At 40.1% G+C, this 17,580-nt stretch overlaps 1 protein-coding gene across 12 annotated transcripts in view; it reads left to right on the top strand.

Moving 5' to 3' along the window:
- The first annotated feature begins 16,938 nt into the window (after positions 1–16,938).
- The window catches only part of LOC140640197 (zinc-regulated GTPase metalloprotein activator 1B), a 57,603-nt gene continuing 56,961 nt past the window's right edge, over positions 16,939–17,580 (top strand). For 10 of the 12 annotated variants that reach the window (XM_072839277.1, XM_072839223.1, XM_072839203.1 and 7 more), the window contains exon 1: positions 16,939–17,194. In XM_072839277.1, the coding sequence (XP_072695378.1) occupies positions 17,041–17,194 (154 nt within the window). In that variant the 5' untranslated portion in view covers positions 16,939–17,040. Of the gene's footprint in view, positions 17,315–17,580 lie in introns of all 12 variants that reach the window. The other 2 variants (XM_072839253.1, XM_072839233.1) reach the window with 2 other exon arrangements.

Genomic DNA, 17,580 nt, shown 5'->3' with positions numbered 1-17,580 from the left:
GTAAATGATACTTAAAGTGGGTAATCAGATACAGGGTAGACGGGAGAGTGGTGTAGACATTCACAAAGGCTGAAGCAACTGGATGCCATTAACTGACATAGGGCATATAGTACAAAAATTTGATGGGAAAAGGAAAGAGAGGGGCACCTGGGTGGCTCAGTCAGTTAAACATCTGCCTTTGGCTCAGGTCATGATCTCAGGGTCCTGGGATCCAGCCCCGCATCGGGCTCCCTGCTTAGCAGAGTCTGCTTCTTCCTCTCCTTCTGCTGCTCCCTCTATTTGTGCTCTCTCTCTCTCTCTGTCAAATAAATTAATAAAATCTTTTAAAAGGGGGGGTAGGGGAAAGGAAGAGTAACATAATTAAATGAGCTGGAAACCTGAAAATACACATTCAAAATCCCAAAGAACAATAATCTTTAAGACAGCATAGGAGACTAACATGGGTCTAGAGTCAGGCCAACTTCACATCCTAGCTTCACCACCTGACAGATGTGTGAGATTGAACAAACCCTTTAACTTTCAGAGTCTCAGCTTCCCCACTGTGTAAAATGGGGACGAAATGTAAACATTCTGGGGTGGTAGGGAGGATTCAGTGGGATGATGCATGTGAAAGTGCCTAGCCCAGGTCCTGGCACATACTGAGCACTTAGAAATTGGAAGCTTTGTTATCTTGGAACAAAATCAGGAGCTGGGGGCAGAGTCAGTATTCAAAGACCAAAGTCAGGAAGATAAAGAGTTTCACAGGATCCCTTTGGCTAGAGTTAAAGCTACCAGCAATTAGTTTCCTTTTCAATTGACAAGTGAACCATAAAAGTGAATGAACTTGTGGTTGGTCAGATAAAGGAACCCATCAGAGCTGTAATTTACTTTCCGTGGACACAGTTGTTTACCAGACACACTGAAGGTAGGGATGGCCAGCAGCAAAATTATAAAGCAGATCCGTTTTCAAACCCTCCCAAGCCAGCTTTCAGTTTCCTGGTGAAAATGGGAAATGGACTTCTGGGTCGGTGATCAGTTGGGTATTTGCATTTACCTTGGTCTTTGGAAACCTAGTACAATGACAGTAGAGGAACTGTTATTTTAAGGCAGAAACCCACAGCACAAGTGAGATGAGGAGGGAAGATAAAACAAACTTTAGGAAATTTAGTAGGTATGAGAAAGGTGATCCCTAAATGTGCCTCAAGGAAGCTTGGGGATTGCCTGATTGCATCGCAGAAACCCCAAAAGGCATGGGAATATCAGTACCACTGGAAATGGGGATCAAGTGGGGTTAAAAACAAGAGGAATGGTTTGTAAGTCTGTTAGATGCCCTAGCCAATGTTGGAGAGCCAGGTCACTGGCCTCTCCCAGCCTGGGAGAGGCTGGAGAAGGTGAATAGAGAGAATCATGTTCTGAGGAACACTTGGCACATTTGGGGGTGATATTCAATAAGGTGAACAGAAGGGAGGTGGTTTCTGCAAACATTTATGGAAACATTTGTAACCAAATAAAAGCCAGAGTCTTTTACCTCCATTCTGATTCCAGAAGGCTGGAGATTGGAATGTCTGGGGTATCCGACTAAGCAGAGAGGAAAGACCTAAAGATACTGACATCAAAGGGCCCAATTATTTCTCAGGGGAAGGGAGGGGGAAATACAGTAAGATGAAGTCAGAGCAGGAGACAAACCACAAGAAACTCTTAACCATAGGAAACACACCTGAGAGTCGCTGGAGGGGAGGCGGGTGGGGGATGCAATGACTGGGTGATGGGCTTAAAGGAGGGCACTTGGTGTAGTGAGCACTGGGTATTGTATGCAACTGATGAATCACTGTCCTATACTTCTGAAACTAATAATTATTATATGTTAATCAATTGAATTTAAATAAAATTTAAAAATTAAAAAGAATGCCCCAATTAAATGATCCAGAGTACTAGAAACTGAAGCCACCGAAGAGGCTCCCACCACCCCCCACCCCTCCACCATGGGACCAGAATTTCCTGGAAGCTTTTTTAGTACCTCACTCTTAAACTCAAGATAACCAAAAATTATCAGACATTAAAGGAAAACCACCAATACAAAAGTGTTGACTCAATATGAATAAGTCTTTCAGAATGTCGAAAAAGAAACAGAGTTTTATTTGAACCCAAGTTAGGACAGCTGCCCGGGAAGCACACTCTTCCCAGGGAAGAAAGTGCTCCAGAGAATGAGCAGTTTTACAGGGTTAGATACATTTTTACATTTTGTAAACACTCAAAAGATTATAGATTAATAAATAGGCAGGAATCACAAGTTTTGTTTTGTTTTGTTTTGTTTGTTTTTAGGAATCACAAGTTTTAATGTCAAGGAATGCAGGGAGTATTGATTGATGTCTTAGGGAATAGATGGTTTTCTTTATTTTATTTTATTTTATTTTATTTTATTTTATTTTATTTATTTGTTCATGAGAGACACAGAGACAGAGGCAGAGACACAAGCAGAAGGAGAAGCAGGCTCCCTCTGGGGAGCCCGATGCAGGACTCGATCCCAGGACCCTGGGATCACAACCTGAGCCAAAGGCAGATGCTCAACCACTGAGCCACCCAGGTGCTCCAGGAAACTATTTTCAATTCACACAGAGGATAAGAGTGACATTGCACCTGTGAAACGAGTATTATGTAATTTTAAAAGGACTATTCATGGAATTAAGGAGGGCTTTGGGAAGTTAAAAAGATACATGGTAGCAGGATAAAAAATTCCAAGAAAGTGTGTATGATCAAGTTGAGCAAATCTCCAGAAAGTAGAGAAAAAGAAAGATGGAAAATAAGAGTTGAAAAAAAGAAAAGAAAATTAGAGTACCAGAATAAGAAGTTTAATAGCTACACAAGAGGAGTTCCACGAAAAGAGACAGATAAAACCAGAGGACAGAAATCATCAACAAAATGATTCCAGAAAATTCAAGGAGAGGACATGAGTTTGCAGATTGTAAGAGCTGGGTGTTCAGATAATACATGAAGTTAGACCCATTCCAAGACCCGTTACTGTGCAATTTCCAAACACTATGCATTTGTTTGCTAGAGCTGCCATTCAAAACACCACAGAGCATGTGGTTTAAATAACAGAAACTCGTCATCTCAGTTCAAGAGGCTGAAAGTTCATGATCATGGTGGTATAGACCCCAGAATATATATATTTTTAAAATATGTGAAACTAAAGAAATACCTGATCTGAACATATGTAAAGGACAGTTAGAGAATTTATAAGAGTTTGAGATGAATTAGGGGTGCCTGGGTGGCTCGGTGGTTAAGCATCTGCCTTGGGCTCAGGTCATGATCCCAGGGTCCTGGGATTGAGTCCTGCATCAGGCTCCCTGCTCAGTGGAGAGCCTGCTTCTCCCTCTCCCTCTGCTGTTCCCCCATGTGCTCTCTCGTGCTCTCTTTGTCAAATAAGTAAATAAAATTTTTTTAAAAGAGTTTGAGATGAATTAATAAGTAAACGATAGTAAGCAAGCAAAATAACAAACACAAAAACAAGAAAAATATTAATTTCAGGGAATATGAAAAGTTGAGTAGGAAAAGAAAATGCAGGACACCATGATTCAATTGTGAATATCATTTACACAGTTCCAATAACGTTGAAATAAATTATAATCTAACCGAGACAAAGCACGCATGTTGGAAGTTGGGGAGATTGAAATAGTGGTGCATGTTGGCTGTATGTGTAGGTGAGGTATGAGAGGTTGCTAAATTTTCCTATGTACAATCTGTGGATATATAAAAAAAAATCATTAATCTGAACATTTATGATTAGTAAGCTTTAAATATTGGTTATGGCTCAACTTAAAAAACCAAAACGCCAGGACACATGGGTGGCTCAGTAGGTTAAGCATCTGCCTTTGGGTCAGGTCATGATCCCAGGGTCCTGGGATGGTGTTCCGCATCAGGCTCTCTTCTCAGTAGGGAGCCTGCTTCTTCCTCTCCCTCTGCTTGTGCTCTCTTTCTTTGGGTCAAATAAATAAACAAAATCATTTTTAAAAGATCAACAATTTTTGCTCAGATTTCAACCTAAGATCACAAACACAAATGCCCACTGGGGTTGGACAAAGAGCTTAACTAAGTGAAGTCGTCTTGGTAAGATGGGATAGTGTATTGGTGGGGACATAGTAAACCAAAGAACACATGCTCTGTTCTTCAAGTAGGCTACCCCTACTTGGCTCCAGTTATAAAAATATATATTGCAAAATTTAAGGATTTTTGAGTTAAGCCGGATATGTAAGTTTTTACAAATGAAAATGTCCTGATTTTTAAAACACTGCTTTATGAAAAAACATAGCTGTGGGCTATATTTGGCCTATATGCTGCCAGTTAAACGGAAGAGGGTGTGGGAGAGACCTAATATCTCTGAAATTATGTTACATTGGGTTAGTCAAGTTGGCTCTGGATGAAAATAATTTTAAACAGCGAACCAAGAAACAAAGACCTATGAAACTAACAAGCCAGAGCAAAACAAAACAAAGAAACGAAAACCTCTGGACCTTAACATTTTCCCAAGGCACGTTGATGCGATAAAATCAGAATTACCTAGTGCTTATAAAATATCAAAGATTATGCCTTTGACTTCACAAGTTCAGAGAAACAATTTAATTGGGATGACTTCTGCAAATTAACCGACGATCTAAAACAACTGGATGCCTCAGATCCAGCTTATATGTAAAATATTTAAAGTCCATTTTTATTCTGATGTCGATGAATGTCTCACATTTCTCTTAACTTCGAAGCTAATCAGTGTCCTGTGTCAAATACCAAACAACATGTAGATTTTAGTCTTCTCGTTCCTACAGTGTCTATGTCTGTTAGAATGCAGATGAACAGGGGTAAAAGGTCAAGCAAATAAATGAGAAAAATTACAGTATTGTGTAAATAAAGACAGCAAATAGATCAATGGTTGCCTGGGGCCCAAGGTAGAGAGATTGTCCACAGACAATCTTGGGGGATGATGGAAGTGTTCTAAAACTAGATTGTAATGATTGTTGCTCAACTGTATAAATGAATTAAAATTCTTGAATTGTACACTTAACATGGGTGAATGTTATGCTAGGTCAATTACACCTTAACAAAGCTGTGACTTTAAAAAAAGAATAATGGATGATAAAATTCATGGACTAAACTATAATGAGAAATAAGATATTTACATAGTCTCAAAGTATCTCCCCACTAGATACTTATTAACTACAAAGGGGAAAATAGTAACTTTATGGTGGAGAAACTTGGCAGAGGCTGTTTTAACCAAGTGATCAAAGGTAACATCACCCCAAAGGGAGGTATGGATATCATGTATCTTCTGAAGCCACACACATATCACATATCAGTATCTTCTGAAGGGACAGCACGGAGGAGATAATATCAACTTGTGATATTCCAGCCCCAAATGCATAACCTGAATTTAATCCTGAGTTAGCATAAACCAAACCTGGACTGAGGGACATTCTACAGAATAACTGACCAAGTACTATTTCAAAGTGTAGAAGCAGGGAAAAAGATTGAGCAATGCTCCAGAATAAGTAGATTAAAGAGATGTGACAACTAAGTGTATGTAACGTGAGACTAAATTGGATCCTGGTCCAGAATGTGGATGTTAGTGGGACATCCTGAAAAATTTGCAAAACTTGTTCATGTTAATGTCCTGCTTTTGATGATTGTGCTGTGATTGTGTGAAATACTAAAATTAGGGGAAACTGAAGAGTTGTGTGAGAATCTCTGTATTATTTCTGTAACTTAAAAAAAGATTTTATTTATTTAATTGAGAGAAAGAGAGAGAGAGAGAGACAGCGAGCAGGGGGGAGGAGAAAGGGGCAGAGGCAGAAGGAGAAGCAGACTTGTACTGAGCAGGGAGCCCAACTCGGGGCTCCATCCCAGGAGTTTGGGATCAGGACCTGAGCCAAAGGTAGATGCTTATCTGACTAAGCCACTGAGGTGCCCCTATTTTTGTAATTTGTGTAAGTTATTTAGAAATAGTTTTGTTTTTTTTTAAAGATTCCATCTATTCATCCATGAGAGAGATGCACACAGAGAGAGGCAGAGACATAGGTAGAGGGAGTAGCAGACTCCCCACTGAGCAGGGAGCCCGATGTGGGTCTCGATCCCAGGACCCTGGGATCACAACCCTCCAAAGGCAGATGCTCAACCACTGAGCCACCCAGGTGTCTCTATTTAAAAATAGTTTTAAATGAAATGTTTAAAAGTTAAAATGAAGTTTTTACCTTTTGGCTTGGAAAATGGCTGTGGATTGATAAAAATTAGTGAAGTGATGACCCAAATTCTATCCATTGCTAAGAAAGCAGTAAGTAAGAAAATAAGTTGATGTAGAGATGTATTTAAATTAAGTACTAAAAAGAAATATTATTATATTAACCATTCTCTCCTTCTTGTCCCTCCTTTCCCAGTAGAATCATACTTTATGTAGTATTCTGTATTTCTTTTTTCTATTTAACAACACATCCTTTTAATGACTCTTATATTAGTCAAATAAAGTATTTTAAACCCAAAATTTTGATTCTGCTTTACTTAATTTAAAAGATAGGTTAGGGGATTCCTGGGTGGCTCAGCGGTTTAGCACATGCCTTTGGCCCAGGGCACGATCCTGGAGTTCCGGGATCGAGACCCACGTCGAGCTCCTGGCATGGAGCCTGCTTCTCTCTCCTCCTGTGTCTCTGCGCCTCTCTCTCTCTCTCTCTCTCTCTCTCTCTATGTCTATCATAAATAAATTAAAAAAAAAACACAGGTTATGGGTCACAATGATATTTTATGCAAAACTTGGCAAGGCAAAATTTTATTGACTCCAGGGTTTTTAGAATTCAAAGTACTGCTCTGGTTATTGTGTTGCTCAGTAAAGATAATAGAGTGAATGTTTACATTCTGGTGACCACAGAGACACAATACACAAAGAGCCCCGGCCAGGTAGGGCAAAGTTCTGTGTGTTTTGTTGCTGTTATGATATATTTATCATATGTGTGCTCTGTTCTGTTCTATTACTTTTTCTCATCAATATTTACTGAAAAAGAGCAAGTAGCTATCCAGGTGAGTCGATTGTTAACTTCAAAGTTACTTAATCTCCTGGAATATAACCTTTAACTTGAATGCCTGTTGTGACCTTATCAACATGTTTATTGAAGGAAATCCTAATTGTTTCCTTAATCTCTTGGGGTATAGATGTTACAGGAAATGAAATGCTTTCGAATAAGCTGTATATGAATTTACCACACTTGAGACTAATAAAACATCCACTATCTTTTAGTGTAGAGTCTCTTATTAGTCAGAATGCTTCATTCGCTCTTTTTTTGTCCAACCTTCTCTTGGAGGATATTCAAAAAAAGTACTTCTAGCAGTTTCATATGTAGATACAGTGCAAAGCTTTACCCGACTATACTATTCCAGTGTATGAATGAGCCAAATTTATGTAGCTATACCCCTTATGGGTGGATAGTTAGGATGTTTCCAATGTCTTAGCCTTAGAGCAATGTGTTTTAGTAGAATTTCTAGGTCAAAAGGCATATGCAATTAATATGTGGATAGCTACTTTATAACCTGTCTTTCATAAAAAGGTTGTTGATATCTATCTTATTTATTTCAAAAAGTTTAACTTTCAGGGGCTCCTGGGTGGCTCAGTTAGTTAAGTGTCTGACTTTAGCTCAGGTCATGATCTTAGGGTCCTGGGATCCAGCCCTGGCATCAGGCTCCCTGCTCAGTGGGGAGTCTGCTTCTCCCTCTCCCCCTGCCACTCACCCTGCTTGTGCACACACGCAGGTTCTCTCAAATAAATAAAATCTTTAAAATAAATAAATAAATAAAATCTTTTTATAAAGCTTAATTTTCAGATTAAAAAATTGTAGATGCCTTTTGTAACCAGTAATTTGATACTAAGATGTATTTTAAAAATAAAAGGTATCATTTCTCCTTTTTCTCACTGCCTTTGCCACCTATCCTACTTCCCTGAGGGGGACCATGCCATTACAATGATGTGTACCCTTCCAAACATAGAACTCCCACATAAATATGTCAGCATGCACATACATATATAACTTGGTCCTTAAACAACACGAGTTTATGCTATAACTGTATTTTCCCTTATTATTTTCTCAATTTTTCTTTTCTCTAGCTTACTTTATTGTAAGAATAAAGTATATAATAAAAATATGTGTTAATTGACTTTTCATGTTATTGGTAAGGCTTCTGGTCAACAGCAGGCTACCAGTAGTTCAGTTTTTAGGGAGTCAAAATTCTTATGTAGATTTTCTTTTTTTTTTTTTAAGATTTTATTTATTTATTAATGAGAGACATAGAGAGAGAGGCAGAGACATAGGCAGAGGGAGAAGCAGGCTTCCTGTGGGGAGCCTGATGTGGGACTCAATCCGGGGACTCCAGGATCACTCCCTGAGCCAAAGGCAGCCGCCCAGCTGCTGAGCCACCCAAGTGCCCCAGAATTCTTATGTAGATTTTCGACTGCATGAGGAGCCAGTGCCCCAAACCCCATGTTTTTCAAGGGTCCAGTGTATATCCATTTATATTCAATTGTATCTAAACAGGATTATATTACAAATACATTTTTAAGATGTTTTGTATTTTATACATGCTATTTCTAAAGGATTTTTTTTTCTTTTTTGGGACAGAGGGCTTGCTTCTTCTTCCTCTTTGCGTCTGCCACCCATATCACCTTCCTTATTTCTTCTCCCTCAAAGGCAAACCCTACTAACAACTTGATTATGCTCTAATAATTATACATAGGTATATAAATATCACTTCTATTTATATTTTTTGTAGTTATCAGTGCAAAAAGAAGTGTGCCAAAGCTTAATTGTCTCTTGCCAACATCATCACTAGCTTATGTGGTAGAATATTTTATTTTTTTCTTAAAGATTTTTATTTTATTTATTCTAGGAAGAGAAAGAGAGAGAATATGGAGGAGGAGCGGAGGGAGAGGGACCAGCAGACTCTGCCCTGAGCACGGAGCCTAGTTCTGGATTCTATCTCAGAACCCTGAGATCATGACCTGAGCTGAAACCAAGAGTTGGATGCTTAAAAGACTGAGTCACCCAGGTGCCTCAGAACATTTCATAAACAAAAATAGATGAAGTTAGGAATGCCTGGGTGGCCCAGTGGTTGAGCATCTGCCTTTGGCTCAGGTAGTGATCCCGGGGGGCTGGGTCGAGTCCCACATCAGGCTCTCTATGTGGAGCCTGCTTCTCCCTCTGTTTATATCTCTGTCTCTGTCTCTGTCTCTCTCTCTTTCTCTCTCTCTGTCTCTCATGAATAAATAAAATCTGAAAAAAGGGGATCCCTCGGTGGCTCAGTGGTTTAGCGCCTGCCTTTGGCCCGGGTCGCCATCCTGGGGTCCCGGGATCGAGTCCCGTGTCAGACTCCCAGCATGGAGCCTGCTTCTCCCTCCTCCTGTGTCTCTGCCTCTCTCTCTCTCTTTCTCTCTCTATCATAAATAAATAAATAAATATTTTTTTAAAAATCTGAAAAAAAATAGATGAAGTTAAAAGAGCCATCAAGATAGAAAATTATATAGTATAATAATCTGTCTACTAATACTTTCCAGTAGTGTTACTCTCGGCTTTGAAGAGGTAAGTTAGGGACACCTGGGTGGCTCAGTGTGGTTTAGCGCCTGCCTTTGGCCCAGGGTGTGATCCTGGAGTCTTGAGATCGAGTCCCACATTGGGCTCCCCTCATGGAGCCTGCTTCTCCCTCTGCCTGAGTCTCTGCCTCTGTGTGTGTGTGTGTGTCTCATGAATAAATAAATAAAATCTTTTTTTAAAAAAAGAGGTAAGTTGTAAAACGAGCACAAAGTAGCACAATAATCAAAACCCAACATGTAAACTCAATTTTTCTACAGACAGCAATTCAGAAATGAATTTAAGCCATGTATTTACACTGTTGCCCAAAACTCACAAACTACAATTAAATTATAGAAGTATACATGTAAAGTTACATACAGTAAACACACAATCAAAACCATGACATGTTATAAAATAAATACAGTATATGCATAGAATCACATTAATTGTAACTAACCCAGAACTATTGACAAGAAGTTATAAATTTAAACACTTAATATTTCATAAGTGGACTGAACTAATTTAATAAGAGAAGCTAACAACTCTCAAATACCAAACTGGAATTGAAATAAAATTTATTGTCATATAAGCTTTAGTTTACCAGAATACTTTCGCTAATCTGTTGAGTTTACTGTGGAGCATGTTCTAGAGGTGTCTAATCAATCTGCAGGACCCTTACAAAGATAGGGTGAAAGAGTTATAATCTCCTTCTCTGTCTTTTATTATAAGATGCCTCTCTTAAGAAATACCATGAGTGATTAAAAATGAATGATGTAGTTCTAACTCTAGTGAGAAGGAAAAGGATCAGCACAGATTAAAAGAGCAAGTTCCAAAACAAAGCCTATTTGTATGCTCCTAGTTATACTAAAAGCGAAAGCCGCATTTGTGTACAGATGCATTGAAAAAGGTCTGACCACTATGACAGTGGCAGAGACAGTATTAGACCAAAAAAAATTCCAGACCAATGTCACTAAATTGCTCACAGAGAGTGTATATCATCAGCGAGGGGAGGTGGGCGGTGAGGCTTTGGGTAGTGGCAGATTTCCACTGTTAACCTTAGATGCATCTGCACCGTTTGAATTTTTTCTAATTACAGAGCATTCGGCTGTTATTTATATTAAGAAGTGCTTTTACATAAGAAGTGCTTCAGCAGGAACACCTGGGTGGCTCAGTGGTTGAGCATCTGCCTTTGACTCAGGTCGTGATCCCAGGGTCCTGGGATTGAGTCCTGCATCGGGCTCCCCAGAGGGAGCCTGCTTCTCCCTCTGCCTATGTCTCTGCCTCTGTCTCTGTGTCTCCCATGAATAAACAAATCTTAAAAAAAAAAAAAGTGCTTTAGCCATCACTGTGGCACTCCAGGCAGGGAGATAAAGAAAGGAGTATAGGACACTACATCCCGGAAAACTGCCCGATGGCATTTCTGCATTCCATTAACCAAAACTCCATAACATGGCCATTCTCAGCTGCCAGGTAGCCTAGAAAGTGTAGTCTTGATCCTGGAGGCCTTGTACCTAGCTTAAAAATCAGGATTCTGCTATTATTAAACTACAGGGTAGGGAGGGTACTGAGTAATACACATATCTAATTCAGGAATTTCAGATTATTATATATCTAAGTTTGGAGGGATCACTTATTAAACATATAAGTTTGGAGGGATCACTAAAATCAAGGTAGCCTGTAGAAGGGGTAAGTATACAGAAGGATGTTGACATGAAGAAAGTTTCCTACAGAAAGACTATGTGGTCGAGATGTAGGCATGAAAGTGGCTCAGTGGCTTGAGAAGAGGTGCTGTCGTGTAATTGGAGTAGTCCACACTGGGACTCCAGGCCAGAACAGAAACATTAAAATAATAAGAGGAAAGTAAATCAAACTGAAAAGGATTCATGAATCTTCCTCCGTAAGTGAAATCATGGTGCTTCACTGAGAGACAGAGCTATGGGACTCAAAAGACACTGGCTTAAAACTCGGAAGACCTGGTTTTGCTGATAGCACAATATTTCGGTTAAGTGCAACTGAATCCTCTTTGAGGGAATTTGAAGGAAAAGGAAGAAGAAGGAAGAGTGGAGGTAATTTATTTTTGTTTCTGTGTCTTTTACCTACATTGAAGAAATCATGTGTAGGTGTCCGTGAATTTTGCCACTTCTCTAAAACTATAAAAGTTAAAAAGCAAAACATTTATTTTTTTTTAAAGATTTTTCTTATTTATTCATGAGAGACACAGAGAGATGCAGAGACACAGGTAGAGAGAGAAGCAGGCTGCCTGCAGGGAGCCTGGTGTGGGACTCGATCCCGATCCCGGGGATCATGACCAAAGGCAGGCGCTCAATCATTGAGCCACCCGGGTGCCCAGAAAGCAAAACCAAAGCTACAAATGTCACTTTTAAATGTCCATTGACAAAAGAAGAGGAAATTATTTAGACAGTCTCCTAAACTGTTGCAAAACAGTCTTTTTTTTTTTTTTTTTTTTTTAGTTCTATTCAATGTCCATTCCTTTGCCCAATAGTGTATTTTGGAGACAACGGTGCACCACTCAACAGGCCAGCTTGTAGGCTTTGAATAATGTTTCCTTTTGTCTGTGTGTCAGTGAAACTGATCTGTAAGTGACTAGGCTGTGAGTTAAGCCATATTAACATTCTGTTTTAACAGCCAGAGACCATGAATTAGAGTAATATTACTGATAGTCTTTGAAATGAAAGTCACACTCTCCAAAAACACTGAAATGTACCTATTTCACCTACCAGCCACCATCAGCATTCTGGGGGAAAGAATATTATTTCATGTCCTTACAATGGTTTTATATCTTAACAGAGGACTAGACAATATTTGAATATTGATATTCTATTCTAACTGAAGTGGTTCCAATAATAAAAGCCTTTGGCTTCTGGCCTTTCAGAAATGTTCCCACTAAGTTCTCGTGCAGTAAGTGAAAAACAGCAAATAAATTGATAAATATTAAGTGTTTAAGAGATGTTTTATTTGTTGTTTGTTTACCAACCACAGCTAGGTAAGGTAAGAGGAACTGGGTTAATTCTGAAACCCTCAGTTTCCTTTCCTCTAACCCAATAGCTATTGCAGGCCACTAATGTGTTCTTTCCTTTGTAGGAAGTTGCAAATCGAGAGAAGAAAAAACAAAACAAAACAAAACCAAGCAGGCATTATTTTTAGCTTCCCTTTGATTTGGACAAAGCTATGGTCCTTACTTTTTCTCGTGCCGACTCTCATAACCATTCAAAGAAGCAAAAATGAGCCAAAGGGGAGAAAGAGGGAATTGTGCCAAAGGACTTAAGGCAGGGTTATTGTCACGATGCTGAGTTGCAGGAATCCAGACAACCAGAGAGCTTATTTGCTCTAATCCGACGCAGGAGGGCTTGTCCCATCAGGCAGACACAGGTGCTGCCTAAATTGGATCCCTCTGAGACCAGGTATCTCCAGTTTCCTTGGAGAAATAGTTTAAGCTTCTCAGCTTCAGACCTTCCTCTGAATATTAATATGGTGGTAACTATGGTGTCTAACCCTTGGAGAGCAAGGGGTTGTTGCAATGAAGGATTTACAAACTAAGCTTAAAAATAGCAAGGATGCTATTTACAAAAATATATCAGTAGTAAATAAATAAAATAGCAAAGATGATCTATTTTTGCAAAATTTTGTTTAATACAACTTAACAAGGCAGCACATGTTAGCTTAGATATGTAGTTGGTGGACTATGGCTCATTGTCTCATTTTGTACTACCTGCAAGCTGAGAATGAACAGTATATTGTGATGTATGAAAATTATGTCAAATTAAAATTTCAAAATTTGTTCTCTCTCTGTTTAAAGATTTTATTTATTTATTAGAGATGGTGGGGAGAGAGAGAGGCAGAGACAAGGCAGAGGGAGAAGCAGGCTCCACGCAGGGAGCCTGAGGTGGGATTAGATCCCAAGTCTCCAGGATCACACCCTGGGCTAAAGGCAGCGCTAAACTGCTAAGCCACCAGGGCTGCCCTGTTCTCTCTTATTATGCAAGTACCTACATAATATCATTGACTTTGCCTGTTAACCTGTAAGACAAAATATTTACTACCTGGTCCTTTACAGAAAATGTTTGAAAATGAGTGAAAATATCAGTGAGGGTGACAAAACATGAGAGACACCTAACTCTGGGAAATGAACAAGGGGTAGTGGAAGGGGAGGTGGGCGGGGGATTGGGGTGACTGGGTGATGGGCACTGAGGGGAGCACTTGGCAGGATGAGCACTGGGTGTTATGCTATATGTTGCCAAATTGAACTCCAATTTAAAAAAGAAAAAAAAGAAAAAGAAAATGTTTGAAGATTCCTGGTTTATTTATTTATTTATTTTTTTTTTTTAGATTCCTGGTTTAGAAGAGTATGGGATAGAGTGTCAGGTAAACCTGGTAAATCCAGGGCTGCCTGGATGACCTTGAAGAAGATACTTAACATTTCAAGGCTTAGTTTCTTTGTCTAGAAAATGGGCATACGAATACTATTCATCTTGCCAGGTTAAATAAGATAATGCTTTTGACATGCTTAACACAATGCGTATCAGATGATAAGGGATCCACACATTACTATTATTGCTGTCATTGTTGTTTTGCCACAAAGCTACTGAAACTAAACAAAAGGCAAAACTGAGGAAATTTTAAAGTTACCTTAGAACATGCAAGACAGTCTACAATATTATACTTAGGATTTTTAAAAACTTATTTTAAAAGGCATTTGGGATTAAACAACAACAATGCCTCACTCTGAATGGATAAAAGTGCTAAGTCCTATGTTAAGATATAAAAACAGTCACACATGTAGGGAGAGCTGAGATTGCAAGCCATGTATCTGACTGTATCAAATCCCTCACCTCTTCAGACACATACATGCTGAATTTTGAAAAGTTGATAAAGTCAGGAAAGAAAATGGCTGAACTCCACAGAATTCATAGGTGATATATTGTTGAAGAGTATTATGGAAATAGAAGAAAAAAATGTATTGAGCTGTGATCTTTATACTCATGCCCATGTATGGCTCAGTTGAGGAATCACTACAAATAGGTCCAGACTTAACTGCAGAAAGCCAGGACTTGAAATCGCTGGACGCAGAACTTGAAGCCATTGCTTCTCAGCAAACTCACGCTGGTACCGCCACGTTTTGATGCACAGTGGAAACGTCAATATTTTTAAAAACAGCAGCTATATTGGAATAAAATTCATATACCCTATTATACAGCTATTTAAAGTATACGGGGGCACCTGGGTGGCTCAGTTGGTTGAATGCCTGATTCTTAGTTTCAGCTCAGGTCACAGTCTCATGGGTCATGGGAAGGATCCCTGTGTGGAGCTCTGCACTCAGCAGGGGAGTCTGCTGGAAGATTCTCTCCCTCTGCCCTCTACCCTCATGCTCATTTTCTCTCTCAAATAAATAAACAAATCTTAAAAAAAAAAAAAAAGCATACTATTCAGTATTGGGGTTTTTTTTTTTGTATTTTCACAGGATTGTGTTATCACCACCATAATTAATTTTAGAACATTTTCATCACCCCAAAAATGTACATATTCACAGTCACTCCCCTCAGCCCCCAGTCCTGATTACAACGAATCTACTTTCTGTTTCCACAGATTTGCCTCCTCTGCACATTTCAGGTAAATAGAACCACACACTATGTGATATTTCGTGAATGCCTTTTTACTTAGCATAATACTTTTGAGGTTCATTCATCTTATAGCAGGTACTTCATTCTTGTTTGTTGTGAGATAATTTTTCATTGTATGGATGTATCACATTTTGTTTATTCATTCATCGGGTGATGAACACGTGGAGTGCCTTTAACTTTTGACCATTGGACCATGTAAAACTCTTTTTGCTCAGACCAAGACTATATAGCGTTACTCACCTTGACTTCGCTGGGCCTTGTTGGGCACAGTTTGCTCTCGGTGAGATAAGAGATGTTGATATAACATTCTTTCAGAGCTACATAAGGGAATCTTCAAGCATGTGTCTGAGAAATGTGTAAGGGAAAGTGGTTAGAGCTGTTAACAGCTTCTGTTCAGGCAGTAATGCAGTGCAGAAAGGTCACTGAATTATTTCCAGCAAAACCTGGAAATAATTGACAGGAAATGAGTGAAGAAATTGCAAAACAGAATATAATACAACAAAGAAGTTGAAAATATAGGTAAACTCAGGAGATTACATATTATATGACACTCTTTTAATGAAGTTCAAAGACAAGCAAAATTAAAAAACATATTGTCATATATATATAAATGTTTAATAAAACTAAAATGAAAGGAGGGAATGATCAGTCACCCCAAAACAATTCAGGATAATGGTTATTATCTTAGGGGAGAGGCAGACAGTTGGAATAGGATACTGGCCCCCATTGGTACTTATAACTCTTTGGTAATGTGGTATGCCTAGGGTGGCTCAGGGTGTGATTCTGGGGTCTGGGATCAAGTCTCACATCGGGCTCCCTGCATGGAGCCTGCTTCTCCCTCTGCCTATGTGTCTGACCCTCTCTCTCTCTGTGTCTCTCATGAATAAATAAAATCTTTTTTTTTTTTTGAAATCTTAAAAAAACAAACAAACAAACCTTACTGGTAATGTTCTTGGGCTAGGGATGAGGTCAAAGGAGTTCACTATAAACTTATAAATATAAAAGAGGGCTACCTACAGGTTAATGATGAGAATGTCATGAACCAATGAATATGATAAATGAACATAGGTTACCTGAGCCCAAATTAAAAAAATGAGAAAGAAAAATAAATAAAAGTAATACACGTACATTGTAAAAATTTGGATATCCATGTAAAATATGTAGTTATAATAAAGAAAAAAAGTTTTGCTGCTTATTCCTTGAGGAGGTAGAAAAATTACAATTAATAGTGTTATAGTTTCCCATTCTTTTCCCTATGGATTAAAAAAAGTCTTTAATTTTATTTACTTTTTAAAAATATTTTATTTATTTTTTTATGAGAGACACAAAGAGACAGAGACATAGGCAGAGGGGAAGCCTGATGCGGGACTCGATCCCATGACCCCAGGACCAGGACTTGAGCCAAAAGCAGATGCTCAACCGCTGAGCCACCCAGGCGTCCCTAAAAAAAGTTTTTTAATGACACTAAAAAAAAAAAAATCACATTAATAAAGTCTGTTCTCTACGGGGATTGTTTAGGTCAGGCTGCCCACGCAGCAGGTAGCAGCGGGACTGCGCACCGCGACAGCATCAGGACTGGAGTCCTAACAGCTCCGCCCGCTGCGCTCAGGTTCGGAGGACACGCCCAGGGGGTGTGTCCAGCGCCTCCGGGGGGCGTGGCTAAGAGGCGAGGAGGCGGGCCTCGGCGGGCCCCAGGTAATCGGGGCGGGATCGCGAGGCGCCGCGCGTCGCAGCGTGATGACGTCAAGCGCGCCCGGCGTGGCGCTTCCGGCGTGCGCAGCCGCGTTGTCGGCGTCCTGGTCGCGGAGGGGCGTGCTGTGCGCTTGGCGGGGATGTTCCCGGCTGTGGGTGCTGTGGATGAGGAAGAGGAGCCGGCGGAGGAGGACTGCCCGGAATTGGTCCCCATTGAGACGAAGCTAAGAGAGGAGGAGGAAAAGTCTGGCCCCGGCGCTAAGATCCCAGTCACAATCATCACCGGGTATTTAGGTAACTAACCATCCCGGTCAGAAAATGCCGTGAACGCTGGTATCCTGGGCGTTTGGGGGCTGCCGGTGCCTCTTCACCTTAGGCATCTGGGCCTTCTGGCCCACAGCAGATGTCTCTGAGGTAGGGGCTGGGTCGCTCGCTCCCCGGTTTGGGTGGCGTTTCATCTCGGGGCTTACGGATGCCCAAGCCCCCTGCCCCCTTTGCGTTAGATGCACCTTTGTCAAGGGAGGTGGAAAGCTAACTTCGCATCGTGACCCTAGTTGTGGCTCTGCGCTTAGAGGCCTGGACCCGCCCCTCTCCCGCCTGACCTCTCCCTGGCTATCTTAGTTACCTTCCGGAAGCTCGGGAGCCTCCTTGGAAAGTGGAAGTCCTCTCCGTCACCTGTT

This window comes from Canis lupus, chromosome 1 (assembly GCF_048164855.1).
Source record: "Canis lupus baileyi chromosome 1, mCanLup2.hap1, whole genome shotgun sequence".
Lineage (NCBI taxonomy): Eukaryota > Metazoa > Chordata > Mammalia > Carnivora > Canidae > Canis > Canis lupus.
The sequence above is the reverse complement of the archived record's forward strand: the minus strand, read 5'-3'. Positions and strand labels throughout refer to the sequence as shown.